This window comes from Grammomys surdaster, unplaced genomic scaffold (genome assembly GCF_004785775.1).
Source record: "Grammomys surdaster isolate TR1022 unplaced genomic scaffold, NIH_TR_1.0 132, whole genome shotgun sequence".
Classification (NCBI taxonomy): domain Eukaryota; kingdom Metazoa; phylum Chordata; class Mammalia; order Rodentia; family Muridae; genus Grammomys; species Grammomys surdaster.
The window spans coordinates 1,678,035-1,690,041 of NW_021604590.1; the positions used below are offsets into that span (position 1 = coordinate 1,678,035).

Here is a 12,007-nt window from a genome sequence, read left to right on the forward strand (position 1 = left end):
AAAAGGGAGGGGAGGGGAGGAAAAGGGAGGGGAAGGGAGGGGAGGGGAGGGGAGGGGAAGAACTGGGAAGAGTAGGAAGAACTAGAAGGATGGGGGGTGGGGGTAGGTGACACTATGATCCAGATATATTGTATGAAAAAGAAATGTTTTCAACAAAAACAAAACAAACAAATACTAGCTGCTCTTACAAAGGAGCAGATTTGATTCCTGGCCCCACACGGTGGTTCACAACCATCTGTAACTCTAGTTCCAGGGGATGCAATGCCCTCTTCTGGCCTCTACATGCATCTGGGATATATAAAGTATACAGATAAACATGTAAACAAAACACCCATACATATAAAAATTATTTTACAATTTAAAAAAATGTATTTTATAGTTGTATTTTATATTTATATTCTAAAATATTTATAATTTAATTTAAAAGATATATCTTGAGGTTTTGAAGCAAAAGAGAACAATTCATGTTTTGAGTATACATAAAACAGTTTATTAAGATTCACAGGAAAAAATTCTAAGTACTATGCATAGACTATCATGTAAACCCCTGGGGTTCTGATTTCACTGTAAAATGCACCACAGGAATCTTTGAGTTACTTTCTCATAGCTTTAACTTGTACCTGTCTAAGCTAAAATACATACACTAAACTTACATAAACTCAAAAACAAAAAATACTACAAATACTTGTTGTATATTACTACATAACCAAAGCCTGAAGACTAACTATATGGAGTCATTCAGATTTCCCCCACAAATACAACTTTGGGTTGATATGTTTTTGATTCTAACATGTGTTTGTGCTGCTCTCTACTGGCAGGACCGCCAAACTGCACTTTATAGACTACCCGGGTAAGACTAAATCTTTTCTCTTAAGAGTAATCTTTAAACATATTTTTATTCTATTTTAAATGAAATGACAAACAGATTAAAATTTATTTCAGAGTAAAAGGATTAGGGCATTATGTTTTTTTGTAAATCTTTTACAGCAAACTATAAACCCTAAGACAAATGGCTTATAAATTAAGCTTTGGTACATATCAAATGATAAACAAAATTCAAGTATACAAATTAGATTTCCTTTATGTACAACTGATATTGAATAATTTTTTTTCTCAAGGAGCAGTAATGTTCACTTTCATCCAGGTCACAGGCTAATGCATTAGTAGCATTTATGCAGTCTCAAAGGTGAGGTTTCAGAGGATCCTTCTAGGCCAAAGAATGGCCAAACCACATATGGATAATTCTCAAACTAAAGGTGCTGTAAGGACTCCTTTGTAAAGTTATCCAAGGTAACAGAAACCCTGAGTACACTTCCTTTTGTTTGTGGTGTGTCTGCATGTGCATCTGTGCTCTACAGTCTGATACAAGGACAGAGCATGTAGATACCATAGTGTGCTTGCCAAGGTCAGAACAGGTATCTTTTTCATGGCTCTCTGCCATCCTCCCTTCAGACAAGGTATCCCACTGAACTGGAAGCACAGCATTTAGCTACACTGGCTGGCTAGTGACTCTCTCTCTGAAGCGCCTGTCTCTGCTCCGAATGAGGGGCTTACTGGCATACATACTGGCCTGGCTTTTTACATGAACATGAATGACGTGAAGCATTCTTACCCACTGAGCCATCACCCCAGCTCCCCTAAGTTTACTTTCTTATGTTTTCTTTTCCTAGCTTATGAATTATATCCTTCAAAAGTAAAACTGATAAGCAGATCACAGTTCTCTTAAGTGGCAGCTTACAGAAGTTCTCTTGCTGTCTGGTGGTTTTGTTAGTTTTGCATTTGCCTTCCTGTTTAAGTAGTAATGATCAAATTAATAAAGTATTGTCCTGAAGAAGTTATCTAAAAATAAACCTTCATTATCAAATCCAGACTCTCAAGGACTTCCATGACTAAACTCGACTTTGAAAACTTGAGCATTTGTTGGCTTTTAAACACACTCGAAGCAATGAAAGCAGTCCTCAGCACTCTGAAGTACTCCATATCGTCACTCACTCTTGGAATGAGGGAGGCAGGGGAAGAATTCAGATAGCCTGCCAGAGCAGCAAGGCCAAGATTCACACATATAGGAGCCGATGCCCAAGGCCAGCGCTCACCACTGATCCTTGCTGCTCAGTTTCACCAAATGAGGAGCATAACCCTGAGCATCAGCCTGAGGGAACTGCAGCCTCAGCAGCTGCCTTCCCCATGTTACAAAACGGCAGTCTGCCTTCAGAAGAAATAAATTACCACGTTCAGAGGATCCTAGACACCTCCATTATTATACTGGGTTCCTGGTTTTAGAAGAAGCAAGGGATTTTCTGGTTCTGAATCCTAAACCTGAGGGCAAAACAAGGCGGCTTGCTGAACTGCGTCCTTTGAGGCCATAACAGCTTTCACCTGTCAAGGCCACAACTGGAGGGACACAGACAGTCAAGTAAACCTGAGGCAATACACACTAACCTATGCTCTATTTCATAAATTCTGCTGTGAATTTTCTACAGTATTTCAGAATATTAAAACAAACATCCAATTCATAAGCCTACAGAACATTCAACTACTAAATTCAATCCTTCTTTGAATATTTTCAAATTCTAACAGTTCTGCTTCACAGAAACATACCAGCAAGAGGCGGCTTGTGTGAGTGAAGAACACAGGGCACACTGACAATCAACTTCTGATCTGGGACAGGGGGTACTCTTACATCTGCGTTCCTAATTAAAACACAAAAAAACAACCAACTATTACTTAAAGGATAATTTTTAATTGTATGTTACAGTTGCATTGATTTTTTTGTCTTTCAAATAGTAATTAATTCTAGTAATAAATTTAGGAATAGAATCGATGAGATAAATCATTTTAAAAATTCGAACATCTTTAGAATGTAATTTTTCATATTCGCTACTATGCCCTTGATAAAACAAAAGCTAATATAAATTTTTATCTATTACATAACATACTTTTCAGCTCTGGGCTATTTTCAGTTATCAAAAGTATAAAAATTAAGGAAAATCAATGATCACTATATTAATTTTAAAAGTTTATATTTATATAATTTTGAAAAATTGCTTTTCTTACCTTAATGCTAAAGCAGTTTTTTCTTTAACTCTCCCCAGTACAAGACATTCATAAGGCTTTTTGTGTGGAGAATCCAACGGGAACACAAACTCTCCTGAATTTGTGACCTGAAAGGAATGAACCAAGGAAAGCCATTATTTTTTTACCATCATTATACAGTTTCCAACAAAAAGAGAAGTTATTAAACCTCCAGGCTAGCATTGTCCAATAAAAAATATTGTATGTGCCATGAATGCAAGACACATATATAATTTTAAATTCTCTAGTGGCAACATTAGAAAGAAGTTTAAAAAAAATAGAATGCAAGGTAATTTACTTTAATTGCATTTAATCTGCCATGTCTAAAACAGAATTTCCACATGCAATCAGTTTTTAAAAGGTCTCATGATGTATGATATTTTTTTCCTCTGTAGTGGGTCTTTCAAGTGCAGCACATATTTAACACTCAACAGTCCCTCTCTATCTGAAGGGCACAAGTGAAGCGCTGGAGAGCTAAGTGTCACAACAGCTACCACACTGGACAATACAGCTATAAGGCATGTTTGAACACTCACATACCATGGATGCTTTAAAGATATTGTATTGTCACCTTGCACATAAACAATCTCTACTTTTTATAACTACTCATTCCTGGAAACCAGGCCATCATTAACTCAGTCATTAATTCTTTCAAACGACATTCACTGATTACCAGCCATGTGACCCAGTAGTTAAAACTCAAGCCTTCCATAGTTAAGACAGCAGAACGTCAGAGTCACAGTTTAGTCAGGGAAGAAAGTGGGGGAGGTGATGAGGTGGAAAGGACCTGGGGCAGAGGCTGGCTCTTGGTGCTATAAGTTGTAGCCTGGCCGCTTAGAAGGATACTGTCTCCAAAAGAAAACAAATCGGAGACTGGGAGCCTAGAAGGGAGCCAACCATGGTACATAGGTTTACAGCCATCCTTAGCTACATAGCAAGTTCAAGACAGCGTGGATTACAGGAGACTCTGTCTCAAGGGGAAAAAAACAGAGAATGACAGAGTCTTGGTCCCTGCACCTTCCCATACTCTCCACGATGCTCGGGCTCTTCTCTGCCCTCATCCCCATAAACAGAGGAAAAACCATGGGTAATGTGAAGGGCAATGAAATTTTGGTGTATGGAGGAGAGAATAAAGGCAAGGCAGGCCTCACTTCCTGTTCATTCAACTACAGTTATCACATGGCTGGGAGTGCACATGTGTGTGCACACAAAAGGTTTTTTTTAATAAACTAGAGTTTTTTGTAACTTTATTCTGATCTCTCCCTGATTTCCCAAGGCCAATGTTGTAGGATATTCGATCACACTGTGAACCTCAAGATTGTGTTATTTAATGGGAAAAAAAAACTACTTCCTTTAATCCAAGAGCTTTCTGCTTGAATATTGTAAACAGGATTAAATAAAGTCAACTATAGGTCAAGAGGCAGAGCAACCAGCCGACAGGAAGTGAACATAGAAGTATTAAGAAAAAACCATAGAGAGTAAGAGGGAGTCAGGAGGATGGATAGAGAGAAACACGGGAAGTAGGAGGGAAGTAGGAGTTTGAAAGAGGTTTTCTGAGAAGGTGTGAGAGAGGGGATTTCTTGTGGGATGTCTGCTAAGGAGGAAAGTCAGCTAGGTGCTTTCTCTGCCTCTCTGAGCTAGCAGGCCTTCATCCCAGCGCCTGACTCCCAAGTCTTCATTGGTAAAATTGAATGGTTAAGATTTTGTTAAAAAAAAAAACAACAGGCTGCAGTTTGGGAGCCCACTACAGAGACATAGGATAAAGACCTTGAGAGCAGGTGGACGGGTGTTTAGATACAAAGCATGGACAGTTCTCATCAGAGCCTTAGGAGGACAACGGTGCTGTGGACACACTGAGGACAGCCAGCTTCTTCCTGTGACTGGAGAGGGACCTGAGCTAACAGACAGAGCTAACTTCTGGACTCACTTTTACCCAGTACCATTCTGCAACAACTTCCACAGACCATGAAGGATATAGTTCTTCCTTCACAAAACACAGATGCTTCTGCCTGTTGGTCACCCAAGTAACGACAAGACAGTCAGCAGCAGCCAGCTTAGGGACAGGCATTCGCTTTATCTGCTGTGGTGATAAACTATTGTACCTAAAAATGAACAACAACAACAACAAAAAAAAAAAACTGTAAGAAAATTCACCCCAAGACAGACATAGAAGCAGGGGAAAGACCCCACAAATACAAAGGTCTGGGAAGCCATGCACGTGTGGCTACATATGGAGTCACACTGACACCTGGTGGACTCACTGGCACTTGCACGTGTACCAACTTTTCTATCTTACTAGTTTTAAATTGCCAGGCTGTATGTTTCTTGTTTTTTTTTAATTTCATATGATTTGCATTTTGATGATTTTTACCACATCTAATATGCCTTTTCTCTCATTCAGAATTAAACAAATATTGTCTGGATTTGGTCATCCTGTGTTTCACAGAAGCCCCATCAGAGTGAGCTTGAAACTGATGTCCCAATAACCAAATGGGAACATCACCTGATACAAAGAAGCACTGGCTGTGAGGCCAGGGATGGAACAGCAGGATGACTTCAGCGAGGGGCCTCCAGTGTGTAAGCCTCCAGTGTGTAAGCCTCCAGTGTGTAAACCTCCAGTGTGTAAATCCTCCAGTGTGTAAGCCTCCAGTGTGTAAGCCTCAAGTTCATGAGCCTCGAGTGTGTAAGATTCATGCCTTGCACACACTGCTGACCTCTCGTTCACCTACCACCTCACACAACCTCACCTTCCTTCCCTTTACAGTTCCAAGGCCCTGTCTACCACTGCACACCTCTCTCCTATTCAATCAGTTCCACTGGGCTCTCTCAAGCCTTCATACTCTGTCTCGTTTCATAGGCCCACTGTCTTATGCCTCCTGGCCATTAACAATATAAAGGAAACTTGTTTGGCTAAATCACATAACTTGTTCTATAAATATCCAAACAAATACAACTCTTTCTCCAACATTCCCCATACAACTGGAGATGACAAGCTGTATTCTAATGTCCCATTATTGCTTCTAGACTCTTTCAACTTTGGCAAAAACTCCTCTTCTCTTTAAGAGGTATGTTACCCAGCCATACTAGCCCCAAACCTTCCTCAATGAACACATTTTATCCTCACTTTCAATATTCAGTGTGCTGAATCTCTGAGATCCCTCTACCTCAAAAAGGAAAGCTTTGACACTCTCCTGAGCAACTCCAAAGCACAACCCATATAACATACACACAAGTGTTAATCCACCTACACAAACAACTACACTCACCCTCCAGTACCCCATTCTCACTACATAAGCTAGGCCTTGTCGTCATGCACGCATGGAATAGGGACTGAACCCAGGGCCCTGTGCATGCAAAGCACAGACCCCATCACTCAAGCATATCCCCATACACACCAATACCACAATGGAATTCAACTTCTTCCGGCAGATAAATGAAGTGAAGGAAAACACAGAGCCAAAGAAACTCTGAATCTATTCTCAAAGTCTCAAAAACAATCATGGCTTCTTTTATTTACCCACAGTTAAATACTGTGAAATCCTCACCACTCTTCAGGTCCTTTGCCCATCCATGCCTTGGCAGATGAAGTTATCTCAGACTTTAGTTAAAATAAAACCACCAAGTCTCTTCACCTACCAAACTACCTCCTCCCTCTTTATAAACTTCATCTACCTACAGCCACACATCTTCTCTACAGGGAGATGTATGACACTGTCTACTGGAGTTTATCCTTCCAACTCTGTCCTCTCATTTCTCTATTCCAACACCCTGGAACGTCAATCACTCGCCTGTTTCTGCATCTTTAACCCCCCTGGTAGTTCATTATCACCTGTAAGCATTCTTGGATTATACAATTTGAAAAGAAGACAAGGGAAATGAAAGAGATGAAGAAAGGAGGGAGAAGAGAGGATGTATAAAGCTTTTTAAAATAACTTGTTTGTTCATTGGTATAGGTGTGCCCACCTATTGTAGGGTACGTGTGGAGGTCAGAGAACAATTTGAGGGAGTCAGTTCTTTGCTTCCATCATGTGAAATTCAGGAACTAAAGTCAGGTCATCAGGCTTGGTGGTAATTGCGTTTTGCCAGTGAGTATTGTTTTAAGTATTGTTTTAAGTATTGTTTAAGTATTGTTTTAAGCCTGGACTGTCTCCCATCCAGTGATGAGACAGCACCTCTGCTGGCTCACTGTTGAGTGTTCAGTCTGGACTGTGGTGCTGTTCTAAAGACTAGAGAGCCTCAGGGGTGGAGACCAGCAGGCTGAAGTAGATCCATAGGAGGGGTGGGGAATCTTGGAAGGCTAAGCCCACCCCAGGGTCCCAACCTACTTCCTGTCTGCTGCTACATGCTCCTAAAGCTGTGAAAACAGGTGCCAGCCTTTCCTAATATGATGGACTGACATCTCTAAAAGCATGAGCCAAAACCATGCCTTTCCTTCTGTAAGCTGTTCGTAACGGGGATTTTGTCAATTCCCTCCCATCAGCAACTAGGTTAGGGACACATGGACTTAAGTCTTCCCACCTCCTCCACTTCGTTCCATTACTCAGTCAACTCCAAAGAAACTTGTACAATTCTACTCACTTAGAAAAAAAAAAAAGAGTCTCCCAGAGGGCAGGCTCAGGCATCTGGTGTCTGACTAGGTAGCACTGCATTAAAGTAGTCAGGAATGGCTGACAAACCTTTCTTATTAAGCAGATAAACAGGTGAAAGAACCCAGATGGCATGCCCCTGGGCTCCCGCCATCCACCGTCACACTCCCAGCACAGCAGCTATCCCTTATCACAGGGAAGACTCTCAGGGACTCTTCTGTCACAGTAGGAAAAGTCCTGAGGTCAAAACTCTGCACTGACATGTTTTCAATGGCTTCAGACTCCTTAACTTTGCTTAACTGAACTGTTTGGAGCTAAGGAAATTTTCACACTCCTGGTATCTCAAAGTTTTAACGACAGATTCATCACAGGGCACAGCAACTTTATACCTAGGTTTAAGTGTCCAAGAGAACTGAAATGTATTCCCATAGGTAGATGAACTACAAGGTATGAAGGCAGTTTTCACAACTGAACCCACTTTTAAAACCAACTATTCATCTCCAAAATCACCTTAGACTCAACAATCTGTCAGAAAGTTTCACAGAACTTACTACCTGTTATTACAGTGCAGTTATGAGTCACAGAGGAAGCACTGGATCCTGAGGGCGTACGTCTCAGCACAGAACATGACCACAGTTTCTGTGTGCTACAAAGGCTTCTACCACATATCTGTGAGTGAACTGTGAATAAACTCACAGATGACACTACTGTGTCCACAGGAGTGTCATAGGAGTGTCAGCCATCTAGCTGACAGCCACACTAGGATGGAGATGTGCAGCAGCTCGGCCTGTTTTAGATATACACCAAAATTTTCAGAGTAACTTTCTCTTATTTGGGGGCTGGAGAGACGACTAGATGGCTTAGAGCACTGACTGCTCTTCTAGAGGATGTGGGTCTGATTTCTAGCATCTATATGGTGATTCACAACTTTCTCCTATTTCAAGTTTTTATATTTCAGTCCATGTTTCAAGTCTAAATATTTCATAAAAATATATAGACATATATAGAGATACAAAGAGATATGCACACTCAGACTAGATACATGAATTCTTTGCACAACTTTTACAACTTAAAAAGAGAGCTATCACACACATTACAAGCATATTCCCAAGTGAGCTAAAGAAGAACATCAGTCTCAGTTTACAACGAATCAGGAATGATTATGTCTGGTAAGCTGAAGGCTGAGGAGAAGTGTAACCGGGAGCATTCATTAGAAGTAGGAGGGAAAGTGTTGTCAAGTGTTGTCATAAACACGTGACTAAAAGTAAAGCCATCCTAGTTCCTAACGGAGCCCATCCTACAAGGTGACGTAAGCTAAAAACATAAGCAGAGGATGGACTAGGTGAACTCACTCCCAGCATTTCGTTATTAAACTACAAGTACATCACATATCTCAGTTTCAAAATGTGACAAGGATGAAGGCAAAGGGAAGCCTTGGTGTTACTGAGTCAGCCATGAATGGTTCAGGCCTCAGTGACAGCTGCAGACACTGTTATAGCAGTTATAGATAACTAACATATAGAGACACATATGTCACCTCCAGCTCAAGTACCTTGAATTAAGGAAATTAATCTTTTGGTGGGAGCATGTTAGTAGCATCAGACAGCAGATATCATGTTTAAAGTGTACTAACCAGAATGTACAAGGGACTGCAGTTCTAGAGGACAATCTGACAGGTAACACTGCAGTTCTAGAGGACAATCATCTGACAGGTAACACTGCAGTTCTAGAGGACAATCTGACAGGGAACACTGCAGTTCTAGAGGACAATCTGACAGGGAACACTGTAGTTCTAGAGGACAATCTGACAGGGAACACTGCAGTTCTAGAGGACAATCTGACAGGGAACACTGCAGTTCTAGAGGACAATCTGACAGGGAACACTGCAGTTCTAGAGGACAATCTGACAATCTGACAGGTAACTGGTCCCACACACCTGTTACTTCTTTTAACCGATTTGTTCTCCCACGGTGGATCAATCACAATTACATCAAATGTCTTACTGCCTGAAACCAAAAGCACAATTTCAGAAACACCCTCTGTACGTGATGAGTCTAAGAGCTAAACATGGAGACTGAGGACATCCCGGAGAGCCCTCGCTCTCATAAGCAAAGTTCTGGTCTGAATACGCAGAATTCTTCAAAAACAAAAACTAAACATGTTCCTCACAATTAAAGCACTTGCACACGCACACATGCACATGAACACGTGCATGCACACACACACACATATAAATAAATAAAAATATTGTTAAGATAAAAAAGTTTGAAGAACAAGATGATCAGCAGGTACAGGCTACCAATAGTGCTAATCTGGGCCGGTTCTCCAGAATGCACATAAGAGTAGAAGGGGCGAAGAGACCCCAAAAAACTGACCTCTGACCTCTACACACATAATAGACATACACAATGATAATAAGAAATTAATGCATTTCAAAAGTACAGTACTTTACTTTTTTTTTAACCTGGGGCCTTGGGCATGCTCAGCTGAGCTGCAGACCCAGCCCAAGAAAGAACTTTCATAATAAATACAAATACATTGGAATACAACTGAAAAGTTTATGGGATTTATTCAAAGACACTGTAACTCTGAACCTCTGAATTCTGAGCCTGTAACCCTAGCACCTAGAAAGTTAAGGCAAACTTGAGATGCCAAGGGCATCCTGCGGTGAGCAACAAGTTCGATGCCAGCCTGGACTTCTTAATAAGACTCTGTCTCAAAGATAAACAACAGAGACAAAGTCAGCATTTTAGAACTGAACTTACATTTGAAGTTCATACTCTAAACTTCTGAGACAACAGAAAAAGTATCTTGTCCTAAAACACATAAACTACTTACAGTTAAGAAGTGGCTGCATACAAGAAATGTCAGACAAAAGAAAGCTGCTCTTTGGTGGCAGCAGGTATTTCTGTCCCATTAGAGTAATTACTTTGGAAAAGCTGGAGTTATTTTCAATGATCTGTGAGGATAAATCCAGCTCAATAACAGACATATCATCCCCCATCAACTGTAGTGTCTGAAGCTCCATTTCACTTGAGGAAGGCAGACGCTTTGCCATCTCACATAACTCTGACAAATTGCAGGCATCGAGTGGTAAAGTGATGTGTCCACTAGTGCCGTCCTGCTTTCCAACACGTGGGGAAAGGAAACCACTTCTGAGACCTTCTTGGATTAACTGCGAAGATCCATCCAAAATCAGCTCTCTGATCTGTTAAAAACAAAAAAAATTGAAGTACATTAAAATGATGCTGGTTTTAAAGTCATTTTCCAGGGGCTGGAGAGATAGCTCAGCAGTTAAGAGCACTGACTGCCATTAAAGAGAATCTGGGTTCAAGTCCCAACTCCCACACAGTCGTGCACATCCACCTGTCAATCCAGTTTCAGGAGATCTGTCACCCTCTCTGGCCTCCAAAGGCACCAGGCATACACTTGGTACACAGACATTCATGCAGACAAAATATTCATATATAAAAAATAAAATTTAATTTGATTTAAATTTAAAGTATTTTTCAAATAATTAAATTTCTACTGTACTTTGAATATCTTAATATATTCAAATGCACTTTTTGAAGTCTAGAGTGACTTTATACCACAAAAGACTGTAAGACTACTAAGAGCATACTCTTGAAGTCTACAGAATGAAGCACACTGCATAAACTCACTATTAAGTAGTGTGACAAGCAGTCACACTATGAAACACTGAAACTTGGAGACAACAATGCATTTTCCTTGCTTGGGTTGTTTCTGTCAGATATCTGGAAGTGCTGATGAGAAAGATAACTACCACATATGCTCTGCACAGAAAAGCCTTACAACGTTCTTGTAGGATACAGGCTACAGGGGGCACCTATGAACATAAAGCAGAAATACAAAGTTCTTTGTCCTGGCCCACACATTCCGTATCTTCTGCCACCATCTGTGAAACTTCATGGTCAACTAAGGTGTTCACTTCCTAAACTCTCACCCTCACAGGAGTGCTGGGAATCACATCTCTCATCTCTCCGTCTGGGAGAAATACTGACCATATACACTGTTCTAAACTCATCTTTTAAAACCTGCTGGTGGGACATCCGGGGAAGAGAGAATTCTGGGATAGAGCCAGGCGAAAGATCTGCCTGGGAAGACATGAGGAGACAGATGCATGGAACCTGAACACAGGTAACCAGCCACATGGCAGAATGTAGATTATAATAAATGGGTTCTCTTAAGCCACGATTCTAGTCTGAGAAGAGCATAGCTATATGGCAAAGGTATATGTAAATATATTTTGAGTCTGAGTCTTATTTCTGGGCACATGGGACTGGGAGGCAGAACCAAACTTCTACATGAATTTCCCTCCCTTCTACTTC

General features: G+C 40.8%; 1 protein-coding gene across 1 annotated transcript in view; it reads right to left on the reverse strand.

The window, feature by feature from the left end:
• Positions 1 to 12,007, reverse strand: part of Mettl4 (methyltransferase like 4) — a 76,144-nt gene that overhangs the window by 57,172 nt on the left and 6,965 nt on the right. Inside the window, exons 4-8 of the mRNA XM_028762232.1 lie at positions 10,497 to 10,866; positions 9,595 to 9,664; positions 5,000 to 5,174; positions 3,055 to 3,161; positions 2,599 to 2,690 (exon numbers count right to left, since the gene is read on the reverse strand). Of these exons, the coding sequence (XP_028618065.1) occupies positions 2,599 to 2,690; positions 3,055 to 3,161; positions 5,000 to 5,174; positions 9,595 to 9,664; positions 10,497 to 10,866 (814 nt within the window). The remainder of the gene's footprint in view (positions 1 to 2,598; positions 2,691 to 3,054; positions 3,162 to 4,999; positions 5,175 to 9,594; positions 9,665 to 10,496; positions 10,867 to 12,007) is intronic.